Source organism: Colletotrichum godetiae (assembly GCF_030913485.1).
Source record: "Colletotrichum godetiae strain CBS 193.32 chromosome Unknown BDP55scaffold_1, whole genome shotgun sequence".
In the NCBI taxonomy this organism is placed as follows: Eukaryota; Fungi; Ascomycota; class Sordariomycetes; order Glomerellales; family Glomerellaceae; genus Colletotrichum; species Colletotrichum godetiae.
Window position 1 is genome coordinate 654,393 of NW_026851249.1, and position 17,563 is coordinate 671,955.

General features: G+C 52.7%; 6 protein-coding genes across 6 annotated transcripts; 4 read left to right on the forward strand and 2 right to left on the reverse strand.

The window, feature by feature from the left end:
* The first annotated feature begins 1,079 nt into the window (after positions 1–1,079).
* BDP55DRAFT_640219 (family 76 glycosyl hydrolase) lies at positions 1,080–3,622 on the forward strand. The gene is made up of 3 exons (XM_060573321.1): positions 1,080–1,562; positions 1,617–1,721; positions 1,772–3,622. The coding sequence occupies exons 1-3, from the start codon at positions 1,451–1,453 to the stop codon at positions 3,328–3,330; spliced, it is 1,776 nt and encodes a 591-aa protein (XP_060436785.1). The 5' UTR covers positions 1,080–1,450; the 3' UTR covers positions 3,331–3,622.
* Positions 3,623–5,245: 1,623 nt separating this feature from the next.
* Positions 5,246–7,095, forward strand: BDP55DRAFT_688977 (cytochrome P450; the record flags this gene model as incomplete). The annotated part of the gene is made up of 4 exons (XM_060576693.1): positions 5,246–5,937; positions 6,002–6,489; positions 6,557–6,773; positions 6,894–7,095. The coding sequence occupies 4 exons, from the start codon at positions 5,246–5,248 to the stop codon at positions 7,093–7,095; spliced, it is 1,599 nt and encodes a 532-aa protein (XP_060436786.1).
* Positions 7,096–9,900: 2,805 nt separating this feature from the next.
* BDP55DRAFT_722298 (uncharacterized protein) lies at positions 9,901–10,347 on the forward strand (the record flags this gene model as incomplete). Its single annotated transcript, XM_060578584.1, has 2 exons — positions 9,901–10,240; positions 10,295–10,347. The coding sequence occupies 2 exons, from the start codon at positions 9,901–9,903 to the stop codon at positions 10,345–10,347; spliced, it is 393 nt and encodes a 130-aa protein (XP_060436787.1).
* A 415-nt stretch (positions 10,348–10,762) lies between these two features.
* Positions 10,763–12,349, reverse strand: BDP55DRAFT_640234 (uncharacterized protein). The gene is made up of 4 exons (XM_060573322.1): positions 12,185–12,349; positions 12,030–12,102; positions 11,965–11,974; positions 10,763–11,910 (listed from the first exon to the last, which is right to left on the reverse strand). The coding sequence occupies exons 1-4, from the start codon at positions 12,254–12,256 to the stop codon at positions 10,956–10,958; spliced, it is 1,110 nt and encodes a 369-aa protein (XP_060436788.1). The 5' UTR covers positions 12,257–12,349; the 3' UTR covers positions 10,763–10,955.
* A 788-nt stretch (positions 12,350–13,137) lies between these two features.
* On the forward strand, positions 13,138–15,227 carry BDP55DRAFT_7664 (Hsp70 protein-domain-containing protein). The gene is made up of 3 exons (XM_060580968.1): positions 13,138–13,678; positions 13,732–13,813; positions 13,873–15,227. Exons 1-3 carry the CDS (start codon positions 13,570–13,572, stop codon positions 15,197–15,199), a joined length of 1,518 nt encoding a protein of 505 aa, XP_060436789.1. The 5' UTR covers positions 13,138–13,569; the 3' UTR covers positions 15,200–15,227.
* Positions 15,228–17,110, reverse strand: BDP55DRAFT_7658 (uncharacterized protein). The gene has a single exon (XM_060580947.1). It carries the CDS (start codon positions 17,056–17,058, stop codon positions 15,256–15,258), a length of 1,803 nt encoding a protein of 600 aa, XP_060436790.1. The 5' UTR covers positions 17,059–17,110; the 3' UTR covers positions 15,228–15,255.
* Between the last annotated feature and the right edge of the window lie 453 nt (positions 17,111–17,563).

Sequence of the window (17,563 nt, forward strand, 5' to 3'; positions counted from 1 at the left end):
TAATTTAGTGTTTCTCGCAATAAACCTTGGGTCGGCAGCAGCACATGAGGATCCAATAGCCCCAGCGGCTCCCATCTTGGTCCGGAAACGTCACCAAGTTACCTCCCGCGATGCGAGCTGGGGGATGCCAGCGAACGGGTCAGCATTGTGCAGCACCAAGCTCATAGGATGGCAGGGTTCGGGCCACAGCCGAACGCGCTGTGGATGGGACGGTTGCACAAGCATCACAAGCATGTTGAACAAGCTTAGTTGCCATTTGCCAATGCTAACGCTAGAAACACAAGCAAGGAGGGATGGCCAAAGCCCAAGGGCAGACTGGCACTTTGGCACCTAGAAAGAAACAAAATACCTACCAATAGGCCACTGGCACTGAACGGCATCAAACCACGAAACCACAACAAGCACCCACGGCGGTGAGACATTGTTACCTGTAAGACTGGGTCTCGTTCAGCTGGTTTCGCGATTGCTTGATTACCCAGTCTTACCAGTCCCAAAATGCACTCGGCTCCCATGCCTCGGTGTCTGTCCTATTTGTTGTTCCCCAGGTCAACTTAGGCCAGAAACGAAGGCGAATCTCGTCTCGCTGGATCCTCTTTGCAAAGTTCGTATTGCTTTTTGGGAGCTATTAGTGGGCCTCCGCCGCTCCTCTACTTCCCTCGGTTTCTCGACTGAGACGGTTCCGTCTTTGTTGGTGTCTTCAACTGCTCCTGACCAAACTCGTATTTGCTTGGGGCTAGATAGAAGCTGCTTCTCCCCTCCCACCTTCGGTTTTTTTTTTCTTTTCTCATGAACGACTACGGCAGACGCAGACTTTTGATAGACACGGAAGCAGCAGTCAAACAGCACGGGCAGCAGCACGCGTGCGCAACTCCACCGTCATCGCTCCTCCTCGATCCTCCCCCGGTTACTTCGGTCTGGACGACGCGAGCCTGGATTCTGAACCTGGCAAACTGGGCTTGCCTGACCACCTCGGAAACTGTCAAGGTGCTACTGCTTCTTTGAGGGGTGTGTTCAACCTGCATGCACGTACATGCCAACATACAAGTAGACGCACTTTCCCAGGCTTAGAGCAGTTGTTGGTGTGTGTGTGTGTGTGTGTGTGTGTGTGTGTGGTGTGGACAACCCAGCCGTCATACGAATTCACCTCTCGTTGGGGAGGGGAAAAAACGCCAACCAACCTTGCCGGTTCTTAGCTCGCATCATCGGAGCTACTCCATTACCTCACGAACGTGGCTCGACTCCCATGCGCACCGTCTGCCCGGTTTATGCCAGAAAGTCTTGACATTGTGCAAGTTTTGGCCGCTGTCTTATTCTTACCTTGCGGCATCCACTCGTTCTTAATTTTGACACTTAATCGACGCTTCCCCCGGATTCCTGAATCAACAGTCCAACCTTTTATACGGTCCGTCCATCGAAGCCAAGGAACCCTCACACTCCGACCTCCCGCATCATGATCGCAATGCGGGGCCGGCCAAAATGGTCTGTAAGCCGGCTTTTGCCGGCATTTCTTCTGGCGACCATCCAGTTCACCACAGCATACAACTTGGACACAAGTGACCAAGGTGAGCGCAAGTGACAATCTAATGGCGATCTCAACTCACAAGTGTTATGCATAGCCGGTATCAAAACCATTGCGAGGTCAATGACTGAAGATCTGATGTCGTTCTACGACGGAGACAAACCTGGCAAGACCCCAGGTCTTCTTCCCGATCCATACTACTGTAAGTGCATATTCTAGTCCTTGGCCTGCTCCCCACTAAAACTGTGTCAGGGTGGGAGGCCGGCGCGATGATGGGCACCATGATCGATTACTGGTACTACACAGGTGACAGCACTTGGAATGATGTTGTCACTCAGGGTCTCCTCCACCAAGTCGGCAAATTCAACGATTACATGCCAGAGAATCAGACGCGAACCGAAGGAAATGACGATCAAGGATTTTGGGGACTCGCAGTGATGTCAGCTGCCGAGTATGGGTTCCCCAACCCACCGGATGACCAACCACAATGGCTCGCCCTGGCGCAGGCTGTGTTTAACACCCAGGCCGCACGCTGGGATCCCGACCATTGTAACGGAGGGCTTCGATGGCAGATCTTCCAGTGGAACAACGGTTACGACTACAAGAACACCATTTCCCAAGCCTGCTTCTTTGCTCTTGCCGGGCGCCTGGCTGTGTACACTGGCAACTCGTCCTACTCCGACTGGGCAGAGAGAACATGGGAGTGGATGGTTAATGTCAAGTTCATTTCCGACGATTACTACGTCTACGACGGCGGCCACATTCAGTACAACTGCACCAACATTGTACCATATCAATGGACCTACAATGCCGGCGGTATGATTCTTGGCGCTGCCGCCATGTACAACCACACCGGCAACGAGGTGTGGAAGAATCGACTTGACGGGCTGGTCAAGGGTGCAGATGTCTTCTTTGTTGGCGAGGAAAATAATATCATGCAAGAGGTGGCCTGCGAGACGGTTGAACTCTGCAACCTTGATCAGCAGTCCTTCAAGGCATACCTCAGCCGCTGGCTTGCGGCCATCACCAAATGGGCCCCGCACTTGACAGATGGCATCATGTCCAAGATTCGCGCTTCATCTATCGCAGCTGCTTCGCAGTGCAAAGGCGGTACGAACGGACGCATGTGCGGGTTGAAGTGGACCGAAAACGGGACTTGGGATGGAATGCAGGGTGTCGGACAACAGATGGCCGCGCTCGAAATCACGCTTGGCAACCTCATCGAAACTTCCAATGCACCTCATACTGCAGACGTTGGCGGCACTTCTCAGGGCGATCCTGGAGCCGGAGGTAACGACATCGGCCGGACGGTCCCTGCAGTCTCAACTTTACCACCATTGGGCGGTGCCGATACGGCCGGCGCAGCAATCTTGACGATGGTTGTACTGGGTCTCCTGATTGTGGCTGTCATATGGATGATGCTAGACGAAACGTCCAAGAAGCCCATGAAGGAGCGCTTCTTCGATTTCCGTTCCGCGCTCCTCAGTGGCGGTGGCCTTGCCGCGCTGAATGTCAGGCGGAAGAACGAAGAGATGGACGAGAAGGGCAAGGGTATCGACAATGACGCTTCCAGTGACAGTTCGCATGATAATGGGATATTATCTCCTTTACCGACGAAAGGATACACAATGAACAGCCACCAAGGCCTCCCACAGCGAGGAAGCGTGCTCTCTCAGATAAGCGGGACGACGGCGGTCACGGATCCGCCTCCAGGAATTCCCATGGTTCGAGAGAAGAGATTGAGCAGGAAGAGCCGGAACCCTGCGTTGCGCAACAGCATTGCGTCACAGCGATCGGCTCGAATTGAGTAGAATTTGGCTGGTTTCACGGTCGGGAATTGGAGCAAACTGCATTCAACATTAAAGGCGTTAATGGCGAGGACGAAAGGAGTGATGGAACATACTTGGATTTGACATATGCATTGGGTTGGCATCATCTGGCATTCATTGGAGAATAAAACCGAATAGCCATGGCCGGCTATTACGACACAATCGGGTCCAGAAAATCGAAAGCTGGGGAAGAGCCCACGACATTATGACGAATTGTACCTACATAGATGATGCCAATTGTAATTGAAGCCACTATTGGCCATTCTGATAACGAGAGACTCGCATAAAGTAACCCTGAGGATACCTAGGTGGTGTAGTGGAAGACTGCAAAGGCGTTACGTTCCGCTTGACGGAGCCGGCACGGCGCTGCTTTCACCTCCGTCCGCCGACTTGGCGGGCGAGTCTCACTGCGAATTCTGTGGCGTAGCTCTCCACATAAGCTTGGCATCAAAGCGACATCCGTAGAAGCTCCAGATAAGAATGAATGGGAACGAAGGATAGAGTTTCCAAGCCTTCCGGCAGTTAATTGAACCAAGGAAACGCCAGAACTTAGAACGGCGGAATGCTCCTTGAGTGAGGTAGCAAGACTTCAAGATACTACGTAATTGGATGGGGGTTTCTTGCGTCTCTCGGATTTGACCTCCAGGCGAGCTTGTCACTTTGAAGTCTGATAGCTCAACTTTGAACTCGCCGACTGACAAGACTGCACCCCTTGTCAGTGGTAAAACTTTCCCATGGATGTGCAAACACCAAATATCCGTACACACACTCGCACGCAGTTAAATATCTCCCCCGCTCCTAGGATATGTAGTTCGGCCAATGAATGGCTTGGTATTTCCGTTCACATGCCCGAACACGAGGGGGACCAGGAGGGATGTGGGGTGCGGTGGTGTTGCGTGTCTCAAGGACGTGGTTGTGTAACTGTGCAGGATCACACTGGCGGCACAATTACGGTATTTCTTTGGAGAATTGATAGGCTATGCCGAGGCAGTTCTCGTTCTTTAGAGGTGGTCTTTAAAGTCTTTCTCAGCGCTACCAAAGAGTATGGAGTGATCCGGTTGATCGGCCCTGCATGGCCATTTTGTTCACCAGTTTCATCGCCATCTTCGGTGCAATAGTAGTTTTTGCGGAGGAATCTTGGCTGTCACATCAATAGGCTATCTCAAGACTGTACGGACCACGAAGGCAAAGGGATTGGAGGGGTCAAGAGCTAGCTTGGTGGTCGTAGCGTAGCGCTGCCGCGTGAAAGGTTCCCGGTGGTGCTAGTTGAGCCAAACTGCCGTTCTTGGAAGGGGGTGGGCACTGAGATATTATGTCGAGAGCTAATTTAGGTCTGATTTCTGGACATGGGGGGATGAGGGGAAACCTGGGGATATTCATACGTACTACGAGATGGCGATGTTACATCATTCTACGGACTTGCCCCTCCTCGCGGGACGTATGTAGATGCACGCACATGGGATTGGGATGGGATCGACTCGGCGCGTCAACCATGTCTTTGATGGAGACATTTTGTATGAGATATGCACCTCTGGCCAGTCTAAGTTCTACGGTGCCTAGGCAATTCTAAGTTTTGGTCTTTTAAAGATTACTGATTATTTTATCTAGTGGACTGCTCCGTACCGAAAGCGAAACACAAACAAACTGGAGCCCTATTCTTTGGCGAGAGGAAACCCTTGGGCTACGCAGTCGGAGACCTTTTCCGTCTGATGTGGTACCAGCTTTCGTCGGACACACCGGCACGGACATTGGAAACGTGCGAGAGCTTTACCTGCGATTCAGTCTTGTTCATAAGCGTTGAGGGGTAGAGCTTCGATTTGAAGACGAGGGCCCCGACCTTGACCTCACTTCAATCTTCAACAGACGGTTAAACTTCTCGAACAGCATTTTGAACAACATGGCGCGAGAATACCTCTACGCAACTTCATCAGCTACTCTCGGGGCTTACATCCTCTGGACGCTGACAGAAAAGTACTTCACCTGGACCCACGGCTCCCATCTCACAGCAAACCACGCCCTCACCAGCCCCCTCCTCGCAACGCTCCTCACCCTACCGGCCCTCATCTTATACAAGAAAGCATGGTACCTCTTCAAGATGAAAGCCCTCCACTGCCGCCCGGCGCCCATGTACCCACACAAGGACCCGATCCTAGGCAGCGACTGGATCCGCGCCTCGCTCGCCCGTCAAAAAGAGCACAAGCTCCTCGAGTGGTGGCAGGACCTCTTTGGCGCGCTGGGAAATACCTGGTGGGTGAAGACACCCGGCGGATGGGTTCTCATGACGAGCGAGCCTGAGAATTTAAAGGCGATTTTGGCCACGTCGTTTGAGGCGTTTCCCATCATCGGGCCCAGACGGGAGGCGGTGCTGCCGATTTTGGGCGAGGAGGCGATTTTCTCGGCGAATGGGGAGGTGTGGCATGGTGCTAGGGCGATGATGAGGCCTAGTTTTGTGAGGAATCAGATTGCGGATTTGAAGTGTTTTGAGAGGCATGTTGGGGATCTTATTGGGAATATTCCCAAGGATGGGGGTACAGTTGATTTGCAGGCGTTGTTGTATATGATGACGATGGACTCGGCGACTGACTTTATGTGAGTGCTCAGAAAAGGGAAAGTTGGCGAGAGAAAGACAGATATACTAACTATACCTCGAAAGGTTTGGACACTCTACCAACATGCTCACAACACCTTCACCAGAAGCCCGCGACTTCACGTCGACATTCGAATACATCACCACCCGCTCCGCCATCCGCTCCCGCCTCGGCCTGCTCACCTTCCTCGACAACGACAAGAAGTGGTACGAAGGTCTGAAGATGATCCACGACTTCTGCGACAACTACATTCGCAACATTCGCGAAGCTGACCCGGAGAAGAAGGAAGACCCTGAAAGGGGCTACGTGTTCCTCAACGAGATGATTGGGAAGCCCGGCATGACGCCGGACTACATCCGCGCGCAGCTGCTGTCCATGATCCTCGCGGGACGGGATACCACGGCCTCGACGCTGTCTGCGCTGTTTTGGATATTGGCTAGGAGGGGGGATGTAGTGAAGAGGTTGAGGGGCGAGGTGGAGGCTTTGGAGGGACGGAGGCCTACGTGGGAGGAGATGAAGGATATGAAGTACCTGAACATGGTGCTCAAAGAAAGTGAGTTATCGAATTGTCCGAGAGGAGGGGACTTTGGAGATAGAGTGCTGACGGTGCGTCTTACTAGTCCTGAGACTGTACCCGACTGTCGCGAGCATGTCGCGCGGCGCGGCGCGCGATACGACGCTACCCGTTGGCGGAGGGCCCGATGGTAAATCGCCCGTCTTCATTCCGAAGGGCACATCCGTGCGGTGGTCTCTGTTTTGTCTTCACCGGAGGAAGGATCTGTACGGCGGGGATGCTGACGAGTTCCGTCCCGAGCGCTGGGAGGAGATACGGCCGTCGTATGTTTTAATCCCTTCTTCCCCTTGTCGATCTTTTTTTCCCTCCCCCGAATCTCTGTCTCTCTTGGTAAAATACTGGCTCAAGATGAGAGTTCTTGCTGACGGGATAACCTCACACAGATGGGATTATCTCCCTTTCTCCGGCGGTCCGCGGATTTGCATTGGGCAGCAATTTGCGCTGACGCAGATGAGTTACTTTGTGGTGAGGATCTTGCAGACTTTCAAAGACATTCAACCGAGGGATGAGAGGCCTATGTTGCAGACGGTGGGCATCACGACGAAGCTGCCCAACGACGTCTTGTTGAGCTTTACGCCGGCTTAGAAGCCGTTCAAGATACGGAAGGCTGGTGAAGATTGGTGGATTGGATGCCAGAGCAAAGAAACTTTAGAGGCAAAACACAAAGCACCGACGGATTGGTTTCCTTGAGCATTACATCTGTATCTGTTGCCTGACAATATGAGGACTTCGGCCGAAGAGAGCCATTGCTGGAGATGGTTTACTTACACCCCAACATTGAGTCAGGCCTTGGAGAATGAAAGAAGTACTTTGTCTTCACATCTATTACCAAGCGGCCGGGATTTTGGCTGAATTGTGTATGAGACTTAATCACCATGATGCATTCAATCTTGTCGTCGTGAGTGAGCGCCGTCAAATCTTTTATTCCCGATTTCCTATCAGTTACCCTCGAACTTCTATCTGCCCAGTCCTCCAACCTGATCCAACGTCTTTGATCAACTTCCATCATTGCTTTTCATATTAATGATCTTGCTGTTTCAGAGGTGATCCGTTTCGTTTCGACTGTGAGTCGTCCAAAGAAGAACTAAACAATTGCTTCATCAATTGTAACCCCCCCCCCCTTTTCGGCTCCTCAAAGTGTCACATTGAGGAACCACCCAAACGACTGCCAAGAGTGTCGACGCGGCCAGACGAGCTTCGGTCTGTCTGAGATCCTGTCCAATCTGCCAAAGATCTCGCAGCACCAAGGGCCTCGAAAGCGACAGGCGGGTCGCGTAAACGGGCATGCAGGTATCCCGCCTGCATACCCAAGCCAACGACTGAAAGTGATGCGCCGCGCACTGAGGTGGTTCGACCCCAGATACCACGATACCGCCAACTTGCACGAACACCCGCAGATGGGACGCACCGGTGACATGCTGGATCTCTTACACGCCATTTCGTTTCTCTCTCTCTCTTTTCCCCCTCATCTCAAGAAGAGTGATGAGTGGTGATCAGAGGTGCGTCGCATGGTGCCGGTGGGAGGTGATTCTGGTGGCACCTTCGTGCATATTACATGTCTTCTGGAAGCGAGAAGTTAATGAAAAAGAGTCTCACTTCTTCGTCTATCCCCAGCACGATCGGGCCAGGAAAAAAAGTTCCATGCTAATGTTGGTCACGCTTTGGCAGCTGCGCGGTCGGCGAGTTTGCGGATGCAAGGGCTTGCAGCAACCGAAGCCATGTCTCAAGCCCACCGCCTTACCCCCCCCCCCCCCCCCCCCCCCCCTGGTCGAGAATAAGAAAAGGATGATGGCCAATCTCCATCTCGTCCTCTGAACCGGTGTTTCTCCCTCGAACTTTTTTCTGGGACCATGACGATCTCGACCGAAACTCCTTCGTTCAACGAGTCATTAAAAAGGACGAAACTTTTCGTTCGGGTCAGACATGTAGGGGGACCGACGTATTGGTGCAAGGGCTCAGTAGACCAGATTGTGACTCGTTGCGTGACGGGCTAGAGATGACAAGCGGGAGAGGCTTTTAAATTTGGGCGGTGACAGGCTCCCGTTCTAGGAGAGGAGGCGAAAAGGCCGGCTCTTGACATCCACCTGTCTCGTGGGACCGGGAACGTCGATGCGTGTAGCCGACTCGACAGCTCTCACCAAGATCTCTTGTTCCAAGCTGGGGTATCACAGAATGAAGGGAAGCTGATTCGGTATTGCGAGGCCTGGCACCAAGGGGGAACTACGTGTGTCTTTCGTCTGGCATTTACTGATTCTTTGGAAAGAGGCCCGTCTCCTTTGGGCTTGTGCTCAGGACCTTCAGAGTCCACGGGAAATGTCTGTCGAGGTCCTTTTGCTAGGTACGTGGAGGACCCTCTTCCAAAACCGCCAGTTTCATCGTCCCGCCGGAGCAAGACAAGAGAAGTCAAGGCAATATCTTAGCTGGCAAACATAAACAGCCTGGCATTTTATATGATGGTGGAGAAAAGGTGGAAACCGCGTAACGGACAGCGGACGAGATCTAAGGTTATTGTTGGGTTGCGGAAAGGGAGGTAGACACCCATGCTCCAACATTTCTTACATGCCCCTTTGGGAAGCAAGCAAACCAACATATTTCTTCTTCCAACGCGATCTACAATTTTCGTTTGTCACGTTTTCTCTACCAAGGCTCCAGTCAAGAGAGTCCAGCGGGTAGACTAGACTCACTAGAGTCCTAGCCAGGCACAAAAAGATACGTTCTGTTAGTTAGCAGACAAACACCGCAATCTAGAGCCGCACAAACGACGGACCACCAAGCGGGAGTGCCGTCTCGGCTAGCCGCAGGTGGATAGGTTCCCATTTGGTGAGGAATTCCTCAAGCCGGTTCGTCGTTGGCGACAGAAGGAAAGATGAAGGGGTAACCGTAGATGGATGAGACCAAACTCCCTCACCCCCCTTTCTCGGGAGAAGGGGGTGAGAAGTACGTTCGGGTGCTCGCGTACGTAGACTAGAGAAAGCCGGGGTTGCTGAGAGACATGAACGGATAGTCCAACTTAACATGATCAATTTCCACAAGGAACTGTAGTCCGCCACTTCTCTCTTCAATCTACAATTCCGCTGCTGTGGGACGAAGAAGAAGCAGAAGAAGCGCCTTGTTTTCTCCCGGGACAATCCTTCATTCCTACAATATTCCCGGGCTTATGGTCCTGCTTCACCTACGGATACCCGTGTACGCGAAGAGCACCAGGACGCCCGCCCTTGAGATAGCTCCCGTCTCAATCCATGGTTGCCGGTGCCCCCCCTTCCATCCCCCGGACCGCCATCGAACGCCTCTCCCGCAACCCACGCTCCCTAGACCACCATCCGAGCGTCACTGCCGCTCAACGGGGCAGAACAAGAACACAGCACCTCCCTCACTCTCTAGCCGCAAGCCATGTCTTTCTATGAGGGAGACAGCCGCACCGGCCCCCAACCAGCGCCGCCACCACGAGCCCTCCAACCCGGCGAGATCGGAGCCATCATCGGCACTGTGACCGTCTTCATTGGCGTCGTCGGGGCGCTGTTCTTCTACCGCGCACACAAGGCCAAGAGGCGTCGGGCGGAGCACGGCGAGAGGGTCGACGACGACGACGACGAACATCGACTGCACGAGACGAGGCACCACAAAACCGAAGACGGGTTGTTTGGAGGAGGGAAAGTGGTGACGAAGCCGCTCCCGGCGAGGAAAAAGACGTGGGACCCCTATGAAGGGGCGAAGACGGATGAGTCGGATGGTAAGTTGTCTCTGTTTTTGGTGTCCGGATCATTGTAGGCTGACTGCTGTGAAGCTGAGAGAGGAGAGAGCCATGAGATGCGCACCCAGGATAGGGTGCGATCATAACATTCGGGAGACAGTCGTTGGATACCGCGCCACTGCTTTAGTTTTTGAATGCATCTAGCAACGTGTAGTTCGTCTTTGGTCTGTCGCGAAAATTGGGCTAAGATGGGGTCTCGTTCTTGAGTGCTTTAGAAGTAACTGTATGATAATTGGAATCAGCATTTCTTTGAGGGCACTAGCGCCTATTTTGTTTTCACGCAGTCGAGGATAGATGGGCGTGCTCGCGGTCTCTTCTGAACACCAAAGGCGTTGTGCTGTGATTCAGACATGGTCAGTCTTTGCAATAGTCAACCATGAAGACGCCTAAGTAACCGAATTGACACTTCCAAAAACATATTTGTATTAAACGCCAAATCTTATTCCAACAAACATCATAGACTAAGCAAAATGGACATTCTGACCCGCTTCGTGATCTTACCTAAAACGCCAGAGATGCTTCTCAACCCAACCGATTCATGTTCTACCGTAAAACAAGTTCTGATGCACATGCTGTTACTGTTGACCAGGTTTGGGCATGTAGCGGCTTCTAAACGCTTGACTGATGCTGAATCTGCTCCCGATGCCGCCGTCTTGCATCTTACTCGCGAGGGCTTCCTCGAGAGCGGACTGTGTCACAGAGGCGTCTGCTGTCTATTAGCGTTGCTCATCAGTAACGAGTGATCGCGGAGCTTACCGTCCAAATCACTGAAGCTGCTGCCCATGCTTGGCGTACCGTCGCTTCCGTCTCGCGAGTACCCCTTCCGACTTGGACTCTTACCAGACAGTTCAGCCGGGCGGCGCGGGGAGAGAGGACCAGTCGGGCGTCTCTCCCCTGTCGAGGGGCCCCTTGACACCATGGCAGGTGAGCTTGTCGACGAATCTGACGTCTCGGAGTGGTGAATCTTCTCTTTACCTTTCGGTGTCCGTCGGGCTTGTCGGGGATCGCCCCGTAATGTCGAACCCATGTCTTGTGCTGATGTGTTGGATGATTGTGGCTTATATTGGAGGAAAGCGGGCTCGGTGTCTTCATCTTCGTCTTCGAGATCGGTCGGTCCGTCGCGCTGCTGGAAGCGAGGTGGGCGACGGATGATGCGCGATTGCGCTGGGCTGGACTCATCGTCGGAGGAAGTGGGCGAGCTCAGCTCATCTGCGTCAGGCGACGTCGGTTCGGGGCTCCTGGGGGTGCTCTGAATAGGAAGCGATGATAGACGACGTCGCTGATTGTCGTTGGATGGCCGTGAGGTGGCGGGCTTGCTCTGGCGGGTCGTAGAGCCGCCGCCCAGGTTGCGTGTGATCGTACCTGAGGAGGCATTGCGTGTGATATTCGGCCGGAGAGAGCTTGTTATGGGCGTCGCTGGCGTGCTGGTATCGGTTCGAGGAAGCGGCGAATCGCGTCGGATGGATAGCGCAGAGACGGTTCGTTGGTGCGTGTGTGGCTCGGCGCCAGGAACGGGGGATGGAGCAGAGGAGCCCTTTGCGGCGGCTGTGGCTTTCCGGACCTGGGCTCGAAGCTGCGCAGTATGCCGCTCGGTCAAGTAGGCTACTTGTTGAAGAAGGAAATCGACGGTCACATCGAAATGTGCGGCTCTGAAGAGTGGATGAGCTCGATAGATTGGTTCCGGTTCCTGGGAAAGGACTTACAGTTCATTCCCTGAACAAGACCAAGTTAGCGATATTTAGAAGGTGAAATACTAGCCAGAACTTACAGTCAATCTCCTGCTTAGTTGCGCCTGAGATGATGTTCCATAGCACATCGTCCTTGGCGGAATCCCAGTTAACCTGCATCGTGGAGTCGCATCAGTGTCGGTCCCGCGGCTAAAGGCACCCGGACGGCTATGGGCGGATGGGCTCATGGACTCACCGGAGGGGGATCCGTGAACTCGCCCCGCAGAATGGGCAGTCTGACAAAGACTGTGTACGTGGGATCAGTCATTCCGATCGTGCGGTCGTCATGCTTGCTGGATCAGCTCTAGGAATGGTGACAGGCTTGGGTGAAAGCTTGGGAAGAGTGCGACTTGAAGGAGTGAAGATGACGGAAGAAGCCTGGCTCCCGTCGTCGTTGAGAGCCTTATCGGAGCTGCGGGAGCGATAAGGATCCCGTGGTGGGGCGGCTGATGACGGCTGGGGCCGGGTGGACCGTAGCTTTAGGCAAGCGTTTCGGGGGCAGGGCGACCGCTGGCTTTCGTCTCAGGTTCTCAGCATCGTCCCTTGTCCAACCACATGCACTCACACCAATCGCGACGAACCACGATGTTTATAGCAAGGTGCTCCTTGCGAGGTAGAAGTAATATCATCGACACCATCAGAAGAGCATCGTCAAGGGGTCTTTGCTGCGAGCGCGGCATTTACAACTTCAGTATTAGTACCTCTTTGTCTACATAATCAGGTCCCTCAAGGGGATGTTGATATCTGAAAGTCTTTAGAGACCGGACAACCCGTTCCTGAGTAGATCTTGACTGCCTGCACCTACCTCGGGAGTGGAGTCGTAGTTGAGGCCAGCGTTGTCATCACAGACTCACCTCTTGAATAACCAGAAGACACACCGGCAGGAGCCTTCACATACCCTCTCAATCCCATTCCCGTCACCACAACCAGCAGGCGCCCGTCTAGGCCGACAAGTCAGGTCAAACTGGGATAGGTGGGGGAGTGGTTAAAGGTCAACAGTCAATTACGCCCACAGCCTACTCGACGACAGGCTTCGAGTCCGAATCCCAGCATGAGCACCAAGAGATGTAGCCACACCGTTGGTGAACTCTTTTTTTGTTCAATCTTCTAGATTATTCAATGCAGCGTTGCCTGCTACGCAATACGAGCTAGCGTGGGATATCCAGGTCAGCTCACTAAGCACCTAGCTGCTGTCACCAACAACAGGCCGCGACGGCCATTGCTTCTCGTATAAAGAGGACAGTTAGTCTGTCAAAAGCTTAGTAGAAGCTAGACTATACTTATGGCATTAATAGTAGCAAGGCTAGATCGTCATCGCGTCTATTGCTAGAAGTGTTTGCGATACTTCAAGTCCTCTGCACTTTCGGCAGCCTGACACGATGTACAAATTGGAGCTGTTCAAGATGCCGTCTTATTCAAAACGGCATAAAGCCATGAGTTTCGGTCTTCTCGGTGGTTTCATCTTGTCTCTATCGCTAGTATACTCTGGTGCATCTGCATTCGAGGTCACTGGCTGGGGCGCTGAATATGACTCTGATTACATGTCCATTGTGAGTGTCCTACCAGAAAACAAACGCACTCATGGACGCCGTAATTGATGAAAGTTGTGTTATGAAGAGCCTCGGACCTTCATACTCAAGCGTGGGCATAATTCAACTTGGTGCCAGGAGGATACCGTATGATGGACAGAGTAAGCTTCCCAAAGAGGTTCTAGGAAAAGAGCTGACGACAGATGTATTTCAGGCTTTACCATCATGGGGTCAGATGAATCAGCACATCACACACAACATGATCCAAGTCTTTCAAGTGCTCTATTCGATTACAGGTTAGACCAAGGCCTGCCGTACTCTCTCTATAATGATGGTGAGCGCTAACTTCTATCAGTCATATGGTTTGCGATGCCACGGAGCCCGAGTACTTTTTACATCGAGCCATGAAACGCCAGATTTCTCGAGTAGACTTAAGCGCGAACTCTCACGAAGCTCACGTATTCAAAGACACCGTGATCGAAGCTCTCCAGAAACTCAAGAAGACGGCCGAAACCTGGACACTTGGGCCCATTGAACAGGCGGTCGTGACTGTGCCACAGTATTTCACTACGGAAGAGCGCATTACCATCACGGAGGCTGCTTACTCAATTGGATTAGAAGTGCTTCGCATCATGAACGCACCTATCGCCGCTGCTATCGGGTTCGGCATAGATAAGCTGGACGATGAGTTCCACTTCATTGTCTATGACCTAGGGAGAGAAACTTTCGAGGTATCTTTGTTCGAGTTCGATGCAGGAGTATTTGGATGTCTGGCCAGTATCAGTGATAACCAGCTTGGCAGAGAGGTAAGCGAACTGATGCAGAAAAAGCGGCTAAGAGGGAGCTCTGAGTTCGACGCAACCGAGATGGAGATATTGGAGAAGACACTACCCCTTCTGGACCAAGTCATCAAAAGAGCGAATCTTTCTAGCAACGATATCTCAAAAGTCGTTATTGTGGGCGGCTACACAGGAGCGCCACAGTTACGATCCATGGTAGAGATCATGTTCGGCACCGGAACCTCTGCGATCTCTGACTATCCAGGAAGTCTTCGGTCGATACCAGGCCTGGGGGACTACGACGAAATTGTTACGTTTGGTACCGCTGTATTTGCCGAGAATCTGTGCGGACGAGGAGTGTATGGTGACCTAGTCGGTACGCTTGAGTTGAACCCACGATCAATCCTGATCGAAACCATCGGAGGCGAGGCGCTGCGGGTGTTGAATCGGTACACAGTACTCCCATTCACTCGGACCATGAATATCACCACGACTGTCGACGGACAGTCGAGGGTCGTCATACCAGTCTTCCAAGGCGAGCTTGAAGACGCGAGAAAGAACGACAAAGTGCTCGTTCTCAGGCTGGAATGCATCCCGCCTGCACCTCGCGGAACTCATACCATCGAAGTTGCTCTGGAGGCGGGCGTTGACACGGCGAATGATGCGTACAGATTTCTACTCAAGGCGTCGGCATATCTCAAGGGTGGAAGGGAGCAGTGTTCGGACAATGCTTCCGGAGTTCTTCATGATTTCGGCGCAGTTGACGCACTCACTGGCGAAGATATTGAACTTGAAGCTGCTTATGTTTATGGGAGAGCTGAGCCCACCAAGTCCGGTACATGTATCAATAGCCGAAGCGAAGTTGATCAGCATTACGTCGCGGCAGCTGGTGAAGTCTCTTAGTAAAATACAACTAGCATCACCTCCTTCAGGGGCTGGCTGACTGATCCAAATCTCCTTCACGTTCCTGCAGGCTCAATCTTCAAAACCTGCCAACAAGGCACCTTGTCAAACCGTCGAGGGGAGTACTCAAAGCTGCGCGTCTCGCCATCCCTTTCCACCAGAACTTTGACTTCGCGATCTGGGCCGAGCATGGAGAATTCAAATCCGTCCAAACGCAGAATTCGGTCACCATCCCGGAGCCCACTGAGCTTTGCTCTTGACCCAGGCTCAATCGCAGAAACAACTCCCCTTTCCAGACTCTTCATCACATCGAATCCAAAGCACAACATCTCCTGGTCAACCTCGACAACGCGACTAGTGCCTTCCTTGGCACCGAAAGCTTCCGTCATGTCGTCAAGCCACATGGGGTTCCCGTTCATAATGGTGTCCTGAAAATAAGGTGCTGCAGCAACATCAATCATATCCAACCAATGCGCGACCCCATTCAACCAATCTACTGTTTGCATTTTGAGGCCACTTCGGCGCTTCTCGGTAAGGTCTCCAACAACTCCATCGAGAGGCCTCAACACGCCTGCTTCCGTTTGCACAGAGGCGCGGCGCGTGTAGCAATCCATCTTGAGCATGTAGATCCAGCCGCGGTTGTAGGGGATTGATGCGGTGTAGGAGTCTACCTGCGCGGAAACCTGGCCTTGACCTAATCTCGCTGTGAGTCGAGGACTGGTGTAGTACGCGGACAGAAACCCGTTGAGTGTCGCACGGAAGTAATCTGGACCCCTTTGACCAAACCTGTAGGGGAAGAAGATGGTGTACATCTGGGACAGGCCTACGCAAGAGTTGGTTAGATGATCTTGTATCGGGGCCAGAGGGAAGTTCAGGGCCAAACCTTTCGAGAACCACTCAGCCTCGGATCCGTTGTCTTGCGGGCCTAGTCGGGCCCATGATCGTACCATCAAATGGTTGAAGAGGCGCACGAGATCAAAGTCAGACACGCCCTCCGCTTGAGAATCGTACTCGATCAAGCTGCTGGCCTGGAACCCTGTTCCACCAAAGCCGTTGGGAACTTTGCGAATGAAGGCTCGATAGCTTCCTCGAGGATCTCGAAAGAATGCCGAAATATTAGGGAAGATCTTGCTACTGTATTCGGATAACTTCTCGAGATTCGTCGGAAGTTTGCCAAACCAGAAGGTCGAACCGGCGTTGGGAGAAGCATCTCCGGTCATGGCGTCAACACGTGCGGGAAAGCTCTGAACCGGCCCGACCATGTAGACAGAATCCAGCAGCATGTCGACAGTGCCTTCTTTGGTAACGGGCTCGGGTCCTTCCCCGTGACTCCAAACCGCCCGTGTTCCCGGAGGCGAGGAGGAAGTATCCCACTGCACTGTGATCCGGTATAGGATCTCTAGGTCAGCGGCTGGTCGTGGGATAAACCACTTTCCAGCACCCATCAGCCCCCCTTGGTCTTCCAATAGCTCTGCTCTACCGAAATCGAGACCAAGAGGAACAATGGATCTCCTGTGATCCTTCGCAGTGACCTGTACAGGCTGTACGTGGAGATGGAGCGATAAGTCACCCTCCGTGTTGCGCAAACCGTGCCATTCCTGCAGGTTTGCGTCGCTGGGGTTGTCGACTATGTTGATGGGGAAGTGGCCTTGGCTGTCGTAGGCCTTGATACTCGACAGATGGTATTCATGCGATGGCGCTCCTGTGCCATTGTCTCGTCTATTGTAGAGGAAAACTGGCTCGCCAGCTGCTTTGTCTGGGGATTGAAGAACCAATGTGACGTCGAGACCAGATATATTATCGCTGTCAACAGCGGGCGTTAGGGTCAGGGTTATGCTCGAGCTAGCTTTGGTAACCATTTTGCGTCCAAGATGTGATTCATTGGGATTGACTGAAGGTGATGTGTGTCTGCTGAATGCCTTATCAAACCTATTGGTGCGAGACGAGACCCTAGTCAAGATTCGGAGTTGTTGTTATCTGTCCCCCCGCCACCGATGCCAGCGTGTCAGCAGGCCAAAAATGACGGCTTCCTAAACTGTGTAGCTAACCGCCGCTCTCATACCTATTGAAGTATGAGTCGATTCATGAAATACGAAATGATAACAACGGTACATTCAATAAGAGTACCCTACATATAAAGAACCTGATTACGCTCTCGATTCAGGGGAATTCGAGCAACCTTCGCGGTTTTTGAACCTGGTTCGACGTTAAAATACTACTCGACATAACGTGAATCATCAAGCTGCACCTCATCTGAGAGAATCTGTCCCCTGAAATCAACTTACTTCTCACCTCCAACCTGGAAATGGTTGATGTGCCTCGCACTCTTCTCATATCCCGGCACATGACAAGCCGGCGATGATA